General features: G+C 36.6%; 1 protein-coding gene across 12 annotated transcripts in view; it reads left to right on the top strand.

The window, feature by feature from the left end:
- LOC117411427 (syntaxin-binding protein 5) overlaps positions 1-22,003 on the top strand; it is a 173,748-nt gene that overhangs the window by 90,661 nt on the left and 61,084 nt on the right. For all 12 annotated transcript variants that reach the window (XM_059025169.1, XM_034018960.3, XM_059025167.1 and 9 more), the window contains exons 6-8: positions 7,238-7,301; positions 8,049-8,132; positions 20,193-20,316. In XM_059025169.1, the coding sequence (XP_058881152.1) occupies positions 7,238-7,301; positions 8,049-8,132; positions 20,193-20,316 (272 nt within the window). The remainder of the gene's footprint in view (positions 1-7,237; positions 7,302-8,048; positions 8,133-20,192; positions 20,317-22,003) is intronic.

The following is a 22,003-nucleotide window of genomic DNA, read 5'->3' as shown; positions in this document are numbered from 1 at the left end:
CGAGTGACTGTAGAAATTGATTGCCATGAGAGCACACACAGTCACATACAGTATCGGCTTCGGCGTTAATAAGTTGTAACAATTACTTACCAGGTACGTGAAGTTGCAAAGCAATTTCCCTCCATCTTTGTTCCTTCAATGAGCGATCATGATAAGAAATGTCACTTATGTCAAAGAAACACGGGTGTTCCTGCCACATCTCCACCATCCTTTCCTCAATTTCAAGGCTCCACACCTTGTGGGGCACAACCTTTCTCTTTGTCGCCACTGTTGCTAGCTTGTCCTATTGGCTACTGGCAGGATTCGTCAATAAATTGGCCCGTAGCCCCTCACACATTTCACGAATTGCTTTGTCGGGGACTAAAGTTTTGTCGTGTCGTCTGTGATGTGAACGATAGGTTCTATTCATTTTGTTGCGTTGCTGCACTTTCTTTTGCTTTTTGTAACAGCTTTCATATGTGCAGTTTTGAAAGAAACATGTATTTAAATTTTAAAGCATGATGTCTGGTACTACTCTAGGTTAAAGAAATCTCTGAAAGGTTCATTTTTACTGTACAACAGTGGTAATGGAAAAGGTAAAATTGTCTGCACCCTTTCCCTGGCTTCTTTACTTTCAATAAACAATCAGCTGCTTCCCCTATTGACTCATATGTTTTAACCAGTAAAATGCACTGACCCAGAAGACACTGCTGGGGTGAAATGACCAAGGAAGTAAAGCAGTAACAGACTTCCTGGAAGGCAAGATAAGCAGACTTTTACCCAGTGTAGTGGCAAGATGTCTGTTTTTAAAATATGTTTGCATGCCAACAACTGCACCAGTGCCAGCGCTAGGATGAATTAATATTGAAACATATTAATAGCTTCAGATTGGTCACAAAAAACATATTAATCATAGTCATCAATTGGATTTCTAGCATCAAGTACAAAAGTAAGTATGAAAATGTTTATGCAAGGGGGGGGGAATTCTATGAATTGTATTTATCTTGCTCTTCATTGTATTATTACTTGTACTCGGCTACAATAGGTGGTTGATGCAATCCAGGGTGATTCCGTAGTGCTGTAAAATCCAGCTGGGCCTCCTACTGTGAAAGCAAGACATACTGTAGGTGTATCAGATCAACATTATTGTGTGTGTTCTCAATCATTCCCTAATGTTGTTTCTGCATCATAATCATACTTATATAACTGCTGTCGCAAGCCAGTGTGGAGGCAATGCTTGTCAGTAGTGGGGTTATTATTCAATAACTGGAGTGGCTTTAAGACATTGGGAATGTCGGGGGCTTGCTGTATGAGAGGGCCTGCAACTACTATACAGCCTCTATGCTTCTCATAATAGCAGCTGCCAAGATGTGAAGCGAATGTAGCCCAGGTTGAGGAAGGATGATTTAGATGGTGGAGACAATACTTTAAAAACTTGTATTAAAAGATCTATTAAGAAGTTTGAAAACAAGATGACAATATTAGAGTAAAGTGTCAAACATTTTTAATTTTGCTTAATTGTTTAAACTTGTCAAAAATGTGCAGGTCAAGTATTAAGAAGCGGCTGGCTGCAAATAACGGCTACTCAGTGTTTTTATTATTATTATTATTATTATTATTATTATTATTATTATTATTGCTTCCTACCTTGTCTTGTGGCATCATTGTCATTGGGTATTCACCTCCGTGTCCAGCATGCTTTTGGTCACGTGACTAGTATGCTTTTATGAAGCTGGATCTAACGTGGACGAGGTGGGGCCCAGACCAGACATGCAAGCGAAATGTTAGGAAATGTGATAAAATTTGGGCTGAAAACATAACACGATTGATTAATCAGACGATCACAAATGGCATGCAACCAATTTCAATTCTGGAGGATATCGGATTCAACTTTAATGTCTTTTGTTGAGCCAGATTACAGTAGACTGTGTTGAAGAAGGATAAATTAGCGATTCGGATTTTAAGACTGTTTGAATAATTAGACTGCATAACGTTTCTGTAATAATGCAATTAATGCTCGCCCTCTAATCAAAACAGACCATTATCGTACTGCCGATGCTATTTTTACTTCACTGTTTTTAAAAATGTATTTATATATACAGCTTAATTTAGTAATTTATTTGATTTCATTTAGTTATTTTTTTTCTGTCGAACAACTTAATGGGCTTTTAAATAGGCCAAGCCTTCATTTTTCACGTACAAACAAGATTGCAACAAGTTAATAAGCGACTAATCTTTATTAAAGCTATAATGAAAATGTAATGTTTTGCTGGACACACTATTACAATCGTTATGACGAGTAACTGTATTTAAATTAATAAAGATGAATCGCTTCAGCATTTAAATGAAAAAGTAAGACTTACGATTTAAAAGCCCATTTAGTGGTTTCACAGAAGAAGAAAAAAGTACATTAAACCAATTTTACTATTAAAGAGTTTCTCAGTTGTGATTGAGATACATGCATGGATTAACAGGTATCAGTTGCATTTAAGGAAAGTAGAAAAGCCAATGTAAAAGACCTATTTATAGACATATATGCGGTAAAATGCTCAGAGCCCTTGCAGTCAACGCACTTCTCCCAAGATGGCCGACTTCCAATTTTCTCCTTCTGTCGAGACCTCACATCGAGGGGGAAGCATACTACCCCACTTACACAGCGTCTTTTCAAAATGTTTTTATTTTAACGTTTAACCCTTAAAAATATATATTTTTAACTATTTATTTTAAGTTTTAACATTTATTAAATTAAACGGAATCTAGCACCCCTAGACAATATACTGTAGTTGAGGTATCAAATGCTTTGTTTTTGTTAGAACGGGATTTTTTTATTGCATCATGCTGCAAAGGGCATCCTTTATTAGCTTCCAGCTTTTTATTTTTGTGTTTTATGTTGTCTCAGGTTATAATCTGATTCCAGTAATAATTGTGTTGTATCATATTCAGGAATTAGTAGATAAACCCGCTTAATTCTCCTGTTAACGTAACAGTTTGCATTTTATCGGCACATTGAAATGTCCCAACCAGAATATAATTTGAGTCAATGGGGACAAGCTCCTGATAATATCACTTTGGTTATTATCACACTCTACTTTTAATATTCGTCAAATTCGTCAGCCATGCAATGAATTGTCACCTCATTTAATATAATTGTAAACTGCGTGCATGTCCAATATATTGACGCTTTCTCCTTGTGCTACATGATCACCTTTCCTGACATGCAGCAACTGCTGGCTGTGCAGCGTCTGTTATAACTTGGGTGTTTAGCTTTGTAAGCATGCAAATTAAAATGGAAAAGTCTCAGAAACGAAAAGATTTATACCACAAATTCTGAAATAATTGGTATATTAGGCAAAGCAGAAAAGTCTACTGACAATTTTACAAGAGTAAGGACTTTTGAACATGCCTTTTTAATAAAATGTTTACAAATAATTTTTAAAAATCACCCTTTGAGAAATTAAATATGATAATTGGACAGTTTAAGTTTCAGTAGTTGCTGTTATGGCCTTTAAAAAAAATAAAAAATAATAATGTAGTACATTTTCTCTGTTCAATGAAAATAATCCTTTTGGGAATTTAAGCAGCAAGATGGGGTGTATATTTGAGAACTGAAAGTTGCTTAAAGTTGTTTTGGAAATCTCTTGACGTCCTGTGAAATTCAATTTAAGAAGCATTTTAATGTTACTGTAACATCAACTTGTATATGCAAAATGGTAGCTTATTTGACAGTTTATTGAACTCCAGATAACTCCACTTATCACCATTTCTGCCCAGTCCCCTTCTAAGTGATATTAAGCGGGTTTGACTGTATTTCCTACTGTCTGTTTGGAGTGTCTTTTGACAGAATAGATCATCCTGGTTTAGTTAATAATGAATGTGTTCATGCTTTTTCAGAATCACCACATGCCCCACCCTGTCTCTTTTAAAGGAACTTTATTAGAATTCTGCAAACAAGACTTCTTTTAATGAAAAGCAACAGTGAAACGGCTGCCGTATGCCACTACAGTAAATGTTGCTTTGCAAAGGAATTTTTTTAATACTAATACTAAAAATAAGTTGTTATTGGCTTAGTGCATGAATCTGAAATAGAGAAAATAAATGCAAATGTGTGTAATAAATTACACCTTCAACTCGGGAATACCTGCTGCTACTATAAAAGTATTTGGTAATAAAATAAAAAAGCATTACAGTATATAAAGTGGCTGTGAAACGACTGCAATGTTACTGTGGAAAAACAGAAAGGAAAGATACAGAGCATCAAGAACAGTGTGTGCATGTGAATTTCTGCTGTTTTTTTAAAGTTATCGTGACCTGTGGTATTATGAAATATTGAACATTTTGGAGCCAAACAGACGGCTAAGGGTAAAGTGCATGCTGTTTTGAAGGCAAAGGGTGGTCACACCAAATATTGATTTGATGTAGATTTTTCTTCTGTTCACTCACTTTGCATTTTGTTAATTGATAAATATAAACTATTAACATGTCTATTTTTGAAAGCATTCTTACTTTACAGCATTTTTTCACACCTGCCTAAAACTTTTGCACAGTACTGTATATATATACACTACCGGTCAAAAGTTTTAGAACACCCCCATTTTTCCAGTTTTTATTGAAATTTAAGCAGTTCAAGTCTAGTGAATAACCTGAAATGGTACAAAGGTAAGCGATAAAAAGTTTAGGTTACCAAAAACTGAAAAATAATGTACATTTCAGAGTTATACAAAAAGGCCTTTTTCAGGGAACAAGTAATGGGTTAACAACTTACAGCTGTTCTGCAGCAATGGAAGTAAATTAAGCCTTGAAAGTTGATGCTAACAATTCCTACAGGTGTCCCAACTTTTGTTGATTACTTACAAACATAATGGTGAGAAAAAGGCAATTAGCAAAGGAAGACAGACAGACCATTATAACCCTTAAAAGTGTAGGTCTTTCCTTTAGAGAAATTGCAAAGAAAGCCAAGGTGTCAGTGAGTACAGTTTCCTACACCATCAAAAGGCACTTGGAAACTGGAGGAAACTCTGACAGGAAGAGGTCTGGCAGACCCAAAGCCACAACAGAATCAGAAGACAAGTTTCTGAGAGTCAACAGCTTGCGTGATAGGCGGCTCACAGGACAACAGCTTAACACTGGTCGAAGTAAGCAAGTCTCAGTTTCAACTGTGAAGAGAAGACTTTGAGCTGCAGGTTTGACAGGTCGAGTGTCAGTAAGAAAGCCATTGCTAAGATGGCAAAATAAGAAAAAAGGCTTGCCTGGGCCATGGAGCACCGCCAGTGGACTACTGAAGACTGGAAGAAGGTCTTATGGACCGATGAATCAAAATTTGAAATCTTCGGTTCATCACGCAGGGTTTTTGTACGCCGTCGAGTAGGCGAAAGGATGGTTCCTCGGTGTGTGACACCAACTGTCAAACATGGAGGAGGAAGCGTGATGGTCTGGGGCTCTTTTGCTGGATCCAGAGTCGGCGACTTGCACAGAGTGAGTGGCACCCTGAACCAAAACTGCTACCACAGCATTTTGCAGCGCCATGCAATACCCTCTGGTATACGCCTAGTTGGTCAGGGGTTCATCCTACAGCAAGATAATGACCCAAAACATACCTCCAGGCTATGTCAGAACTACCTTAGAAGAAAAGAACAAGACGGTAGGCTTCAAATCATGGAATGGCCAGCACAGTCTCCAGACTTAAACCCCATCGAGCTGGTTTGGGATGAACTGGACAGAAGGGTGAAAGCAAAGCAACCTACAAGTGCAACACATTTGTGGGAACTTCTGCAACAGTGTTGGGAAGAACTTTCCGAACAATATTTGATTTCCATTGTAGAAAGAATGCCACAAGTGTGTTCGGCTGTTATATCTGCAAAAGGTGGCTACTTTGATGAGTCAAAAATTTAGATTAAATTTTGTTAAACAAAACGATTCCATGATTTCTTTTTTTATCTCCAATTGTTTATTTGTTCTATGCTTTAATTTCAGAGTACATTGTGACATTAAACTGCGTAAATTTCAATAAAAACTGGAAAAATTTAGGTGTTCTAAAACTTTTGACTGGTAGTATGTGTGTGTGTGTGTGTGTGTGTGTGTGTGTGTGTGTGTATATGTGTGTGTGTGTGTGTGTGTATATATATATATATATATATATATATATATATATATATATATATATATATAATATAAATTGATCAACAGCTTTTCAATAAAAGACAAACTCCTTGGATGGCATAGTCTTTAATGTTCGCATCTTACTACCCTTACATTACCAAACATTACACACTCCCTTGTCAAAGCAGTATTATTTGAGGCCATGTATTTTACATGATGTTTGCATAATATAATCACGATCAGTATGATTTAATTTGCACGGTTGCCACAGTTTTTGCTTTGAAATGGATGAGAAGATATAAAATATAACCCAACAGTGTTTTTATTATAGAACTGAGTCCAACTGGAGAATTTAATAGAAGGGGAAATTACTTGCTGCAGTTTTTTTGTTTTATTTAGTTATAGCCTGAAAACAAGAGAGTCATGCTTGTTTTCAGTTAGTCATTGTGGGTGTGGGCAGCACGGCCACAAAATATTACATCACAGTACTTATATAAAGTATAGACTTCCATCAAAATGGTCTGACCTAATTCTAGATAGAATTAATTGCAGGTTTGTTGTGTGTGTTTAAAGGGGTGTGAATTTCTAATATAACCAAGTGCTCAAGCTCTGCAGAGTATTAGATTGCAAATACCATTTTTGAGGCGGGGTGATTTAACATTCTGAATTCTTGCAACTCCTGATCTGTGTGGAACCATGACCCCTGACTGTTTCATGGTTTTAACTAGCGCATTCTGCCAATTTATTTACAAATTAAATTATTACATTGCTGCTAAGCAATATATTAAAGTTGTTTGAGTAATCTTTACTCTTATAATAAAGCACATTCATCTTGAAAATGTGCTATTCTGAGATCATAAGAAAAAATAAAAATAAGATAGATGCTCTTCACATTCTGGAATCCACCACACCGTGAAGGTGGGGAGAAGTTTTCACCCATGAGGGTATGCTGTCGTAGTCACATTAGAGAGCATTCCAGAGACTGACAAGCTGGGGTCGTCTTCTGGGAGGAAAGCCTGAAGAGCTAATGGTGTGACTTATCCATGTGAGCACTACTTATGTAACATTGCTGTGCTTGCTCTGCTTTGTAAGCTGCTGTTATATTCAACAAGTTATTAAAAAAAATTTACCTTTTTCCTTTTTTTTTCTTCTTTTTTTTTAGGTCATCCAAGGCCCACCCAGGGCCAGTCGTCCACATAAGTGATAATCCAATAGACGAAGGAAAGGTATTGCTTGATTAATAGTGGTACATCAGAATTATTTACTGCTTAGCACTGGGAATAAGATTAGTCATCTTTTATTTTAAAGTGAGGTTTTTTTCTTTTTCATTAATCATTTTGTAGTTGTAACATTTGAAGCTCGTTTTCAAGGTACAGTTCTATAAAAACTTCACTAGCTTTTAAAGATACAATATTAAAGTGTTCAGCAGCAGTGTTTGTTTTTTGTATGAATATCGAATGTCCTGTGAACATGCAGTCTTCAGCAAATTGATGATGTAATTACATGGGCATACAGTAGGTAAAACATACATCCATATGTATTTACATTGTACTTAGTGCTACATAATAAACTTTACTAACCATTTCTTTGCTGGCAAAATACTTACTGTAAAAACCGATGTATAAGTCACACACACCCCCCCCCCCCTTTTTGAGACAACAATTTCAGGAAAGAGCCTATAGGTCACACCGGTGTATAAGTCGCTCCCCCCTTTTTTAGGACCCCCTAAAAATATCTCAAAAATAGACTTATACAAAGGTTTTTACAGTAGTTTGTTTTTTGTGCAACAAGGACTTTGAAGTTTTGTAATTGTTTTAAAGTAGAATTAGATAAAAAATTGTTATTTTCAGTCTACAGTTAGTGATGCAATCACGTAAAGCTATTGATGATTATTGGCACTTGATAAATTATGTAGTTTGTACTTCTTGTAAAGAACAGTTATGTTGATCTTTTTTTTTTTTTTTTTTTTTAAGCTTCTCATTGGGTTTGAGTCTGGAACAGTAGTTTTATGGGACCTCAAGTCAAAGAAAGCAGACTACCGATACACATACGATGAGGTAGGTAGAAACTTTCTACATTCCTTTCAAGGTTTTCTTACCTGTGAAATTGATGCTGGTGGTTTTAAATTTGCTGCAATAACTGAAGGAGGTTCCATTTAATCTCATATAAATAGTTATGCTTGTATTGCTGTATAAGACAGACATTTTCTAGTTTATATTGTTTTCAATGAGTGAATAATCAAACAACACAGGTGAGTCATTGAACAGAGTGTGCTGTACAGGGCTCTGTAGGACTTTGCTTCAGATTCTCTGGGCTAACGGTGGGAAGAAGTTTCCAGCAGGATACTGTGTTGAAATTTGGAAGCTCAATGGATTTACATGTTTCACAGAAACATTAAAACATCACAGTTTATCCATGGAGCCATTTTGGGGACAAAGAACATGTATTCCTCTTCAAAACCGATGAGTTGGTGTACAAAGGAAGTCTATTGTATTTGGATGTGGTCATGCTTAGGAGGCCCAGGTTCAATAAATTGAGTTGATCATTTAGATCAGTGCCAAGACAAAGCGATACAGACATTAGTGTTGCATTTGCACTGCTCCACCTGCATTTAGTAAACCAGCTCCTGTTGCATCTGTATCTCACCACACTGTCACGCATACAACATTCACAACAATCTATTATTATTATTATCGTCGTAGTCATCATCATCAATAACAGCTAATTTGCTGTTTGTTGAATGTACAATTTGTAAATCTTTGTCATAATGACCTGGTATGATTGTCTCTGGTAGAAAGACACCGTGGACAATAAGGCATGATAAAAGGCACGCCGCTGTAATATTTGCCTTCACTTGAAAATTCTTCGAAACACCAGATGTTGCTCACGCATTTCCTCCAAAAGAATATTTTTGGCATGTTCTGTGTCTTCTGCAATTAAATAAACCAAAAGAACACGAAGAACAGTACAACACGTAAAGTATTCTCCATGTTGGGCTTGATGGAAAAGGTTTTTCTAGAGAGAACTTCTGCTCTAGTAATCAGCAAGAGAGCAGAGTGATTTTGGAAGTGCAATGTGAACCAATAGAACTGTAGTCTGGATAAAGTTGCAAGTGAACCAAACAAGCAAATTTGAATTTGCTTTAAAAGAAACGGAAGTTTGCTTGAATCTTTCTGCTATGAAACGAACAGAAGCAAACCTGAAAAAATTGGTTTGTTTACAAGTGAACCATGGTTCAAGTTACATGCAAGTGAACTAAGTGTGAAGGTGCCCTGAAAGAATGAACATACTAAGAAAGGGCCCTTATCAGTATTGTTTTTGGTGGAAATTCTAGCGTCTTCTGTTTTGTTACTTGTCCAGAAATGTACTTATCTAGGCTTTTAGGGATGTGGTAAAGTATTCTGTGGAAAACTGTGGAGGGCTTTTGCTTGCTGTCTTCTTGTCAAGCCCTTTCCAAAAGCATTAATTGCATTAGTAGAATATCAAAAGGTTAGGAAGTACAATTGGGGGGAAAAAAAAAAAAAAAACTTGAAGAATGCAGTCAGCAAAAGATGATTTATATTAATCAAATGTTGCTGACTTCTCTAGTGTAGCTAATTAAAGGTAAATCTTACATTACTGACTTTTGTCATGAATTGGTTTATAGATTCATGTCCCATCAATTTAAAGTTTCATGTGCATCCATGCAAATACACATTCTAGTTAAAGACAAAAAGCCCTTTCAATTAGACACATCTTTAAAAAATGCTAACAATTTTAATGAGCAATCTGTCCCACCAGTTCAGTAGTACCCCGAATATGGTCAATTTACGACCAATGCGGAATTACTGGTTTTGACATTTTGCCCTCAAAAAGGGGTTTCTGGCTGAGGACTGCCAAGGACAACACTACATTGAATATTGTCCCAGTTTTGACAGCTCCACCCAGTCATTCAACATTGGTAGAATATAGATAATGTTTAGGGTACCACTGCACTTGTGGATTGCTCATTAAAATCTATTTAGGGATACAAATATATTTAGTGAGCAAGTAGTCTGAATGAGGTCGTTAAGCACCAATCTCCTCATATTTAAAGAGAACATTTCATGGATACAATTATACTTGCTCATTTATATTGTTTTGCATATTCTTAAAGAGGAGATTATTATCTATTGAGGGACACCAAGATATTTAGTAAGTGGTTTGAGTGATGAAAAAATGACAACTAAATCCCCACCCCTGGTCTTTCTATAAATCATTTGTTTTAATAATTTGTGTCGTTACTGTATATATCAGCCAGATTGTCCCTGAGAGAGGTCTGAAACCATATTCCATACAGTTGGAAAACAAAGGCTAAGACATGTGTGACACACAGCACATAAAAGAAGGCTATGAGAAGTTGTTTTTGAAAATACATCCTCATATTAGGCATGTTGTGCCACTGATAAAGACTAGATCTGGTTGTCATGTGTTAAGAATCAGACAACAGACAAACAGTTGATTTAATATCTCGTAAATGTAAAGAATGAGTAGGCCAGTCTAAAAGGAATACTAAGTATATATTACGGTGAACACGAGCACACTGGTTTGAATCCTGGTTGTGGTGTTTCTAATCTTTGCTGGATCCCCACAAGGAGCGCTTATGGGTATAGTTTACCTCATTATCTTCAGCGTTCAGTAGCTTGGTAACATCTATTGATTAGGTTTGGTGGGTGAAAAGAGGCTGTTGGATTGAAACTGGAAATTGAGGTTGCCTATTAGTCTTCAATCCTCTTGATCGGTAAGTGTTTTAAAGCAACATTTAAATTAGAAATGATAATGGAAAAAACAGGTTTTAAATGTAAGGGTCTATTGAATTATGCAAGTATGATGCCTTTATGAATAGGGCTGCAACGAAGCGTACATTTTGACCTTCGAATGTTCGGAACACATTACCAAAATGTACTGGTGACATCACCATAGCTACTAGTTTATATTTGATTGAAAATCCTATTTTACAGGTAAGCCATATAAATTGAATAAAATATGCACATGTAGTTTAAAATACGTTATATAGAACAGTAATCATGTTTTTATAATTTAAATAAAAATACACATTGTTTATGTACACGTAATTGATTTTGCTTGCGATATGCTGTATACAGTAAGCTTGCATTGCAGCAGCACCAACTGCAGTGGACAAAACAAAGCTTTATTTAACAGTCACCGTTCCAAGCAGGTTATCAGTCACATTTTACTACGACTAAAAATAAAATAATAATAATAATAGGAACTTACACTTGTCAAGTGACCCCGGAGATTGGTTGTTGCCTCCATGATACATCAACAGTCACTAGCACAGTTTGCATTCAACTTTTATTTTGGTTATCTGGGCATTTAACAAAGAAATCCCAAACAGCGGAGGGGTTTTGAGATTTCTTTCAATACAGCTTACGTTATACAATGCTTTGCTGTCGAGATGATGAATGAAGAAATTAAAAGTTTGCTTCTGGATAACACAAGCTGGAGGCGGGATGGGCGGACGGTGCTAAGTTTTCAAAATTAAAATGATTAGTTAGCACATATTTTGTATGTTTCAAACATATTCTACCGTATCACTTCTCTTACACTGTCTCGTACACTAGGTATTCCGCACATATTTTACTGAAGCGCTACAACCGTTATAGGTACACCCCGAATGCTTTGGCAGTTACCCTGCTCCATACACGGCAGAGGCGCCATATAGAGTTGCTACCTATAACGATTTGGTAGTAGATTTTAATACAACATCTTTTGTTTATGTAATATGCACTATACAAATCAAAAGATCAAATTTTGTATTTAATGTGACATTTATTGACAATGTAGTATTCACACATTGTCAATACAAAAAACATACAGTGCGTGAATGCCGCCTGACAAACCTTCGTAGGTTTAAAACTACCTTTGAATTCCTGGCTAGCAAACGGACCTTCGAACACAGCCCTGTTTTATGAATGATGTTTCATTACAATCCATGCTGTATTCTAAATAAAAAAGACAATCCATAATAATGTCCAAGTATTACCAGTTAACAGAATACAAATGTATTTCACAGGAACAAAGTAATTTTGGTTCAATGTTAGCGGAACAGTTAGTATCTGATTAGTATCATACCCTGCAGAAGCAGGTAAAAACTACAATACCTTCATCTCCATTTTTGAGTTGTGTACTTCATTAGGACTGTTTTGACTGGAGAATGAAACAGAATAACATAGAATTTGATTTTTACTCTATTCCAACCTCAGAGTGGACTGTGTATGATGGCTTTAAAAGAGAGCTGTTTACAATAGAGGGAGATATATCGAAAAGAACTGACAGTGGTCTGAATTGGTTAATATGTACATTTTACTACATTTTTCAACTGGCACTGTCCGTTCCTTGACGATCAGATTATTTCAGTTATTTGCAGAGCAGGAAGTTGTATAAATACGATATTATGATAACACAAATTAAATTGACATAACCCACAGTAAAAAATGATAGACCAATTTCAAGAAACAAAGCCACTTCAGTGGAGGGTCAAACTAAAGGGCATGGGGGATAGTGTCAAAATATATGAGCAAATGCAAGAGAAATTGGAAGTTCTGGCAACTTTGACAAGTAGCTAGGCTTTTGAAAACCATTCAAAAGCATTTCCCTGTCATATCAAAAATAATAATGACAATGGTAAGTAAAACCATTATAATAGTAAGCAAAACAAAACAAAAACATTTGCTTGCTCTTTTGAATAATAGATTTTCTGATATCAATCTAAAATAAGATACAAATCATTTTACCTAGTAAAATGTATACTCTCATACATTGTTCCAAGTGCTAAAATGTAGATCACAGTTTTGGAACTTGGAAGTTGGTCTGATGAATGTGGGAAAAACGTAACGGTGAAGGTAAGTAATAAGTAAAAATGGTGGGCATCCTTGTAAGGGAATGTATGTTTTTGCTTTACTTTGTAATATCAACTGTAGGCTTTATTTATGCACCATTTTTTTAAACTCTTAAACAGACATTATTATTATTATTATTATTATTATTAGTAGTAGTAGTAGTAGTAGTAGTAGTAGTAGTAGTAGTAGTATACTATTATACTATTGTGTGGAAGGTGGGTTAACAGCTGTAGACCTATGTGTTAATTATCTTCAAAAGAAAACCTCTTAACAGCCCAGTGGACCCACACATACAACACTAGGCTTCCGGTTGTACATTTGTAGGAGGATTTATACCCACGTTATCCCCAGGCCTGATTAAAGCTTGATGATTGCTGGAGGTAACTGCATTTGAGCCGTATCTCACCTGTGCCTGCTCAGCTTAACCACACTAACATGCATAAATAACATTCACATATCTTGTAAATTACTACAGTAGAAAAAAAAATGTTAAACTCAAATAGGAACAGTGATTAAAAATGAAAAGAAAAATCTTGCAAAGGAATAAAACTACAGTGTGACGAGTAGAAAATTCTTCCAGGAATATACAGTAAGGTTCCCAATAGTCAGGATCTACTCTACACTATAGCAATAATGTAATTCTTCATTTTGCAGAATTTTGCAATACGTACCATTTTAGTTCCAGCTATAATGCTGCCCTTTGCCATTTACTGAAGTCTTTTTAATAAACCACTAAAGCCAAGGTGTGTACACCCCTGTGTATTTTCTTACTGTGGAACACGTGAAAGGAATTGAGCATCATTCTCAGCTGATACTGGTAGTTGCTCACAGTACCAACCAGAATCTCCAGTTCTGTATATTTTGCACACCAGCAACATATCCAGTATTGCCAGCACCAGCAACCAGTATTGTACGTTTCACCTCACATTTCACCGTAAAATTGAAACTTTGAAATCCTAAGGGGCTGTTTTTAAACCCCTTTTAATTCAAAAAGTGAATTACATTTTTTTTTAAAAAACAAAAACACCTGCTTAAGTAAAACTAGAAATAAACACAGAAGGTATTTCACTTAAGCAAGGTTGTTTATTTATGTAATTTTGAAAAATGGGAGTAATTTACATGCTTTGAAAATCAGCACAGAGAGAGATGATGATGATGATTTTCAAAGCATGGTAATTACCAATTGATTCTGTTAATACATGTTTTTTTTTCCAGGCATCTAAACAAAAATAAATAAATAAAAGAAATCAACAGCAAACCACTTAGTGGACTTGCTGAGTTAACCTTTCAAAAACTCATGTAGACTAAACAAGCAAGTGACGTTGATGAGTGGCCTGAGTAATTACTGTCGTCATTCTTATAAAATGGATCTACGTCAAACAATTTGTCAGAGGAAAAGCCAAAAAAATAGCAAACATTGAGCTCTTTCACTATACACGAGCGCATTGTATTGGTGCTACATAATAATCCAAACAATAACTCCCTAATTGAGCTTTTATCCCAACTAGTTATTTGTCATTGGCTGCAACCCTGTTTTCCTCAATGTACTCGCATGTCTCTTTGTTTGTTTTTTGTCAGAGAAGCATACAGTTGCTTTGAGTATTTGTGTCTCGGTTTCTGGTCAGCGAATGAGACACAAACCTGATTCACAGCGACCAGGATGGCAAATAATGTTCTTTGTTTATAAGGCTCAATTACCTTAAATCCCTAAATATGTTTTTGGTTTTTATTTTTTGTTTAGGGCAGGGGGGTTTTATTATTATTTGGCAAAATCGGTTATTTTTGGTTATTAAAAATAAACCCCACTCAAGCACATCAATTTTCAATTTCTACAATACATTGTATGTACGTTTCACAAATACATATACAAACGTTCACTTACTATGTTGAAGTGAGGACGTCCACATTAGGATTCTGGCAATGTAGAAATCTGCATACATTTTGAATCTGAGAATTGTGAGAAGTAACAGGTTTTGTTTTATGCCGCGTATCAAACTACAGTTCATGTTTTTTTGTTTTCTGCCCACCCCATCGTTTGACATAGTGTACTGTAGTAACTAATCTCAGCATACAATAAGTTATTTACATTTTTTCCTAAGATTTAAATGTAGAAATAATAATTATTAATAATAATAATAATAATAATAATAATAATAATAATAATAATAATAATTAGGCAGTTGTTGAACACAAGAAAAACTATATACATTAGTAGATGCAAAACTGTACAGCAGTTTCATATTTACAATAACTTTTTTTAGTTCATCACTGAATAAAACCGTAACACCATAAAAAATAACTGGCGAAGCCATGTTGCTGGTTTTGCAGTATATACAGTATGTGTCTACATTTGAAACAGGGCACTCTTTGTGCCCAGTTTCAAGCTTTAACATTTAACATAGTTTTAACCGCACCTTACCCTACACATTCACCTATGGAAAACAGACATTCAAAATGTTGTCTTCCAGCCTCAAGGTTGCATACGTCTTCAAAGCATTCTCTTTAATGTGCTGTGTGCTCTGTTGCTCTCTTGAACAAATAAAAAGGATTCCAGTGTGATTTATTTATTTATTTATTTTCAGAAAAAAAATATAAAGTTGCTTCCTGATCAGTAACCTTTGTTGTTAATATTACACACCAAAAATATTGTTTCCTCCAGCCACCAATGCTTGACGGCTGTATCTGTATTACTGACATTTACAGTTTAGGCCTGTCAGTCCTGTTGTGGTGATCTATTTAGCTTTTTCACTCCCCCAGAAGAATCCATCTGTTTTTAAAGGTGAATGGTTTGTATGACTCTGTTACACAATAGTGCTCCAGATAGCATATTGAAGCATGCTACATCTGGAGGTTTTAGATCAATTACTATTTTTGATGTTAAGGCAAGGTTTTAATTGGCTCCAGTTTAGGTGATTTGCATGTGGCTAGTTGGAGGAAAGCCAAGGTTGGATGGGGTAAATAAAAGGGAAATTGGAAACTGAAAACAACACACTGATAGGCATTGGTGGAAATGTTTTTGGAGTGAAAAAATTAAGCTGACATTGTTTTTGATTCAAAAACACTATATACAAGAAAGGTATACCTCCAATACAATCATATAAGCACAAGATTTAAACTGACTTTGGACAAGGCCTCAGTACAGCTCAGTGCATATGTTTATATTAGAAAGCACGGATATCCATGGCGTCAATTCGAAAGAGATGAAAAGACTGACAAAACTTTACAATGTTTGACATTTATACCTTTGTAAATAATTGTTGACTCCACTCCCATTTGTCTTACTTCTGTCCAATGATAGGGGTTTCCACTCTATCATTGGTTTTGCTGATGGGAAATGAAAGAACTCGAAACCTACACAATACTGTATAGAAACTTAACATAAAAGCATATTAAAGCAACTGAATTAGTAAGCATATTAAAACGACTATAAAAACACATTCACACACACACACAATTTAAACATAATGATTAAAAACAACTTAACTATAAAAGAGATACACATACACAATGTAAAACTTATAATTAATAACATAATTAATACCTCCTGCAGAAAGCCATCACTACATTTTTCCACTTGAATTCAAAACATTCTAAATAAACCAAAATCGGTAAGTACCCCGTTGCAAAAAAAAAGAAAAATGTGAATATTAGTCCCAGCAATCAATTATATATATTTTTTCCATATTGAAATGTATTTTACTGTAAAGTTAACTGCATTGTATATTACACCAAGATCATAAGAAACAAATAATAATAATAAAGACTACAGTTCTCAATGTTACAACCCTCCTAGAATTATTAGGCATATTTTATAAACATATGTAAGCATCCTCTTTTTTTTTTTAATGGTTTTTGTATATAAATCTGCAAAACAAATATAGGAAATATGTACAGAAAAGTTATATCTGAAAAGAATGAATTAATTTACCACAAAAGCTCTTCAAGATGGCCATTGCTTTTTCTTGCAAGTATTTAGTGTTGGTTTCATTTTTGCAAAGTGGCCTTAGAAATCTACAGTAATTAGCCATATTCAGAAAGTGATTATATTTCGGTACATGTGCAGTGGCGACTCCAGGATTCTGGAAGAGGGGAGGCGAAGGGATGGCCGACAGATGGGCTTGGGGGGCAGAGCAGGAAGAATGTCTCACACACAATATCATGCAATCAAATCAAATGTATTTTGTATAGCACCTTTCATGACAAGGCATCCCAAAGTGCTTAAATTGGGGGTGGGGGGGACAGACAGACAGACACACACCAGAATTTCTCTAAATGTACTGCAGTCTGAAGTAGAACATTATCTATCCATGCCTTTCTTCTAAACACAAGCAAGGGGCATTCCACGTTTTCAAGAATGGACAAACCGTAGGTCTGGGAACTACAGTTACCCTGGGAGCGATTTTAAAGGGATACCCACCTATAACGCTGTTGGCTAACCAACAGTCCGAGAAAACTGAGGAAAGCCTACTGTTAGTAGATCTTCACACTAATTCTGCGAGCAGAACTAATGTGGCAACGAGACACTTCGCGTCTCGGTCCAACGAGGACTGCTGAGCCTATTTGTATTTCTGTGAAAAAGACACACTGAGAAACGTATATTCCACCGCAACACAGTATCGAGTACCGTTAATTTAATATCATTTTGGTACAGAAAACAAAATTTTATCTTTAAACTTCACATGAGGCTAGCAGCCTGAAAGACTTATAAGTAACTTGATACTTATCCGTTCATAGTCTCTGTTGTCTCAGGTCGGAGGAAAGGAAAAATCTGTGTGTACAGTCTATAATGTGCCCTTCAGGGGGAGGGGGGGCACACACGACTGCATCACAGGCTCTGACGAGCAGTATTTGTTATATCTATTCAGGTTTACAAGTCTTTAGAGAGAAATACCCATTAGGTAATGGTTACATTTTGTACTTGATAGGGAATGTATTCTTCGTAAACCGTCACACAGTAACATGCTGATATATGTGCACGGCCAACCCTATTGCAAGCATCAACCTCTGACCGAATATGGCTGCCATATTGAAGTCATGTGACTTGTCAGGTTTCTGATGGAGAGCGTGCACTTTCAGTTCTTCACAAATGACACAACACTGTGTTTTATGATTTTCTGTTAAGTTCCATTTACTGGTGTTGAGTAATAAAAATGAAACCGTGCTCCTCATGGGTTACTTTGTATGAAATGTAAAAATATAGTAATCATTAATGATGGACTGTTCTACTAAGTTCAAACTTAAATGAGAAGGGGGAGTACAGTTTATGTATCACCATGTATTGTATCAAAATTCTTGATTTCAGATGCTCTGAATCGTTTCACTCTTTTTTTCTAAATAAATAAATAGAAACATGTATTTCAATGCAGTTTATATCTAAAAAATATTATATACATTTTTTTTGTTATCCTACTCATCTATCAATAGGTTAATGATTTGTTATTTTTTAATCATTTTTTAATTTAATTTATTTAGTGTGCCCAATTATTTTACTCCTGATTTTCTCCCCAATTTGGAATGTCCAATTATTTTTTTCTCCTCACCGCAACAATTCACACGCAGTTCAGGAGAAACAAAGGTTCAGTGGGCGTCCTCCGATCCCAGGACCAAGCCAGCTTCCTCTTTTACACCCAGGAACTCGAAAGCGGATGTCGGCGAGCTACAGGCCTCTGGAGGACAAAGGCCAGTGCTGCAGGTGTCCGTTCTGAGGTCACTGGGTGCCTGGCCAGCTGGGTTCGTTGTAGCGCAATGAGGAGAAACCGTCCCTGATAGTTTTGCCTCCCTAAGCCACAGGAGCACCAGAGTCAATGCGGCGCTCCCTTCAGAATCCCCAGCGAAGACCAGCGACTTTGCACAGCCAGGACGCAAACCTGCGCTGTATGACTCACCCTGCACACCACACGGAATGATTCATTATTGCCGCTTTTTTTTTTGTTCGTTTTTATGTAACTTTTGGAAGTGAAGCTGTCTTTCCCTATTCCATATAACAGGTGATTTCTTCCTAATTTCTAGCCATGTATTTGTTATTTTTGCTTGGGTATGTGACATCTCTGTGGCTAAAAAAAAAAATAAAGTGAGGGTTTAATTGTGATTTGAAGGAGAAGAATTCTCCAGTTGTAATAAAAAAAAAATGTCTCCCCTTGTGTAAAGATGTTTTAGCAGCCATTAATAATGTTTGAGAAAAATTATATAATTTATAGGATTATAACTAATAATGATAATGACAAAATAAATACCTATAATACCAGTACAATAGTTGCAGTTATTAGTATTATGAGCAATATTACTAATATTAATTGCCACCATAATAATAAATATTATAATAATGCCTCATTAGGCTATATTTACTTTTAATTAATGTATTTTATTGTATGGGAAGGGCGTGGACTGGAATGTCCCAACGGGGCTTGTGCTCATTAGCATTACAATAAGAAGGTTTTTCGGGGGGGGGGGGGGGGGGCTGTTAAACATGTGTGTTTACAGATAAATCCATAGATTAATTTCCCTTGCCTAATTTCTAACGTGTTACAGGGTCACCTCTAAAACTAGGTGAGACTCTGTTTTCATTCCTGTGAGGATACTGTACTGTCCTACATCAGCCATCCCTCAAGAGAACTGTATTGGAATCTACTCTTTGGCCCAGTGACACAGTTGCAGCACAAAAGCTGATTGAACACTTGTGGAACTTTTGGGTTTAGGGAGTTGAAATCTCTTGACTGGTTCGACTTCCTTCTTGTAAATGGGTTGTTCAAAGCAGTCTGTGTCAAAGCACAATTAAACTTACTTAGCAGACAAACATTCCATGCTACTATTACTGTACCGTGTGTACAATTTATTTTTTGGAGAGGGCAGTATCAGAGTTTTAAAAATAAAATATTTTTACATTTTGAACCATGCTGCTTTTTATGCATTTTCTTTATTAAAATTAAAAATGCAGTTCTGACAAGCAGCCTTTTGTGACTACTTTAGTTTTTTTTACTAATCATTCGGGGTATAGGAAGCCAATATGTACAAGCATCAGCACAACATATAACTTTTATTCTCGCAGCCATCTGATTTAGTTCCACTTTTCAAGCTGTGGTGTACTGCTGTCTAACAAAAAGGAAATATACACCCTCACCTCCTTTTTTTTTTTTGTACTAGATTTTGCCAGCTGCACCCTTATTGGTATTTATGCTCTTGTGAAAAGTGTAGGCATTTTGTTTTACCCCTAAACATATTTATTTTTCTTTCTAACAGGCTATCCACTCTGTTGCCTGGCATCATGAAGGAAAACAGTTCATATGCAGCCATTCAGATGGCAGTTTGACCATATGGAATGTAAGATCCCCTGCCAAGTCTGCACAGATAATCACGCCACATGGTAAGAGCAAGATATTCATACTACTTCAAATACTCTGGCAGGGCAAAAGACCTGCTTGTGTAAATAGTGTGTGTGGGAACGTAAGGTTGGCAGGGATTGGGGTTAATTTTGTCCCTGCCAAAAATCACAGGTGTGGCCATTCTCCAGTTAAAGTAATTGAGTGCAAACTGGGGAGAGGCCACCTGTATAAAGGGTAACAGAAATCCTTTGTTTGGAGGGTGTTTGGTGTGTTTTGATGTGTGTTTGTAATTTAAAGTGAACAGTGGTATTTAGCCCTGATGTGGCCAGCTGTGGAGACTGCTCAAACACCGCAACCTGCTTAGTCAGGTGCGGGGGACCGTATGACATGCCCACCGATCGAGCCTGCAGCTCTGGGTCTTTCCCCTGAACGGCTGCTTTGAGCCATCTGGGTCTGTCCAATATGGATATTGACACCTTACAAAATGCCAGAGCAGTGTCCACGTGTTCCCAGTATGCATACAAGTGGAACATCTTACAGACTTCGTGTCTGACTCGTGGGTTTGACTCCACGACCTTGTCCCATGGCAGTAATACTGCAATTTTTGCAGGACCTGTTTGATGAGGGGAAATTCCCCTCAACATTGAAAGGTCTATCTGGCAGCCATTCGGCTTGCTGTGTCAAAATTGACTCGGTTTCCCCAGGAGCGCAGCTTCCTGGCAGGGTCGTTTTTTTGAAAGGGGTTCAGTGGCTCGGCCGTCTATAAAGGACATGTTCCTCACTGGAGGTTAAACGTGGTGCTCAATGCACTCTTGAAGCCTCTGTTTGAGCCCATGCATTCAGCTGAGCTGAAATATTATCGCTCAAGCGACTGTTTGCTTGCCATCACCTTCACAAAGTGGGTGAGCGAGATGCAGGCTTTCTCCTTAATGAGAGCCTGCTTAATTTTTACAGAGGCCAGGACACGGATTATGCTCCGTACCACTCCTGCCTTTTGTCAAACACTATCTCAGCATTCCATGTCAACCAGTCTGTGGAATTGGAGGCTTCCTTCCACCTCCTTCTAGTCTGACTGAGAACTGCAGCTCCATATCTTAGGAAGATCTTAACTATTTTCTTACAAACTTTCTTGTTTTGTCTTAAGAAGACTGTCAAGAATACGTCCCTGGCTCGCTGCTCCTCCATGGACTCTGCCATGATTGATTAGTATTGTTGGATACACGATACTGTTTAGCATATTATTTGTATATCATTTGTCTACATTAGTATTAAGTGCAGCTTAGTTCAGTTCGCCGCTGGAGCTCCTTATGAAACCAAGGTGCACCAGAGCCGCTCGGAGCGGCAGAGGAAGGCGTGCTACTGTCAAAAGAGCGTCGAGGCAAACTTAATTGTTTCAGGCGGCGCTCTACTCATGAACTTGATTGGGACTTGAATTGAGTTCCGCACGCCTCTAGAGCATCCGTCTGAAACTGGCCTAAGTCATTTTTGCCACATTTATATGAAAAATTTTATGCAATAATCTCCACAGCAAATCTAAATTATGCATTTGTTTTTCTGAGTGGAAATACAGTTTGGAATATGCCCAGAAGCGAAATTAACTGGAATTGCAATTATGAATTCTTCTGCCCATATAATTTAGGAAATAGTTTAGACTGTGCTTCTAAAGTGCTGATTGAATAAAATGCAGTGGTCTTTAGGTGATGTAATGCGAGTGATCAACTCTTTATT

Source organism: Acipenser ruthenus, chromosome 6 (assembly GCF_902713425.1).
Source record: "Acipenser ruthenus chromosome 6, fAciRut3.2 maternal haplotype, whole genome shotgun sequence".
NCBI classification, from domain to species: Eukaryota; Metazoa; Chordata; class Actinopteri; order Acipenseriformes; family Acipenseridae; genus Acipenser; species Acipenser ruthenus.
The sequence above is the reverse complement of the archived record's forward strand: the minus strand, read 5'-3'. Positions and strand labels throughout refer to the sequence as shown.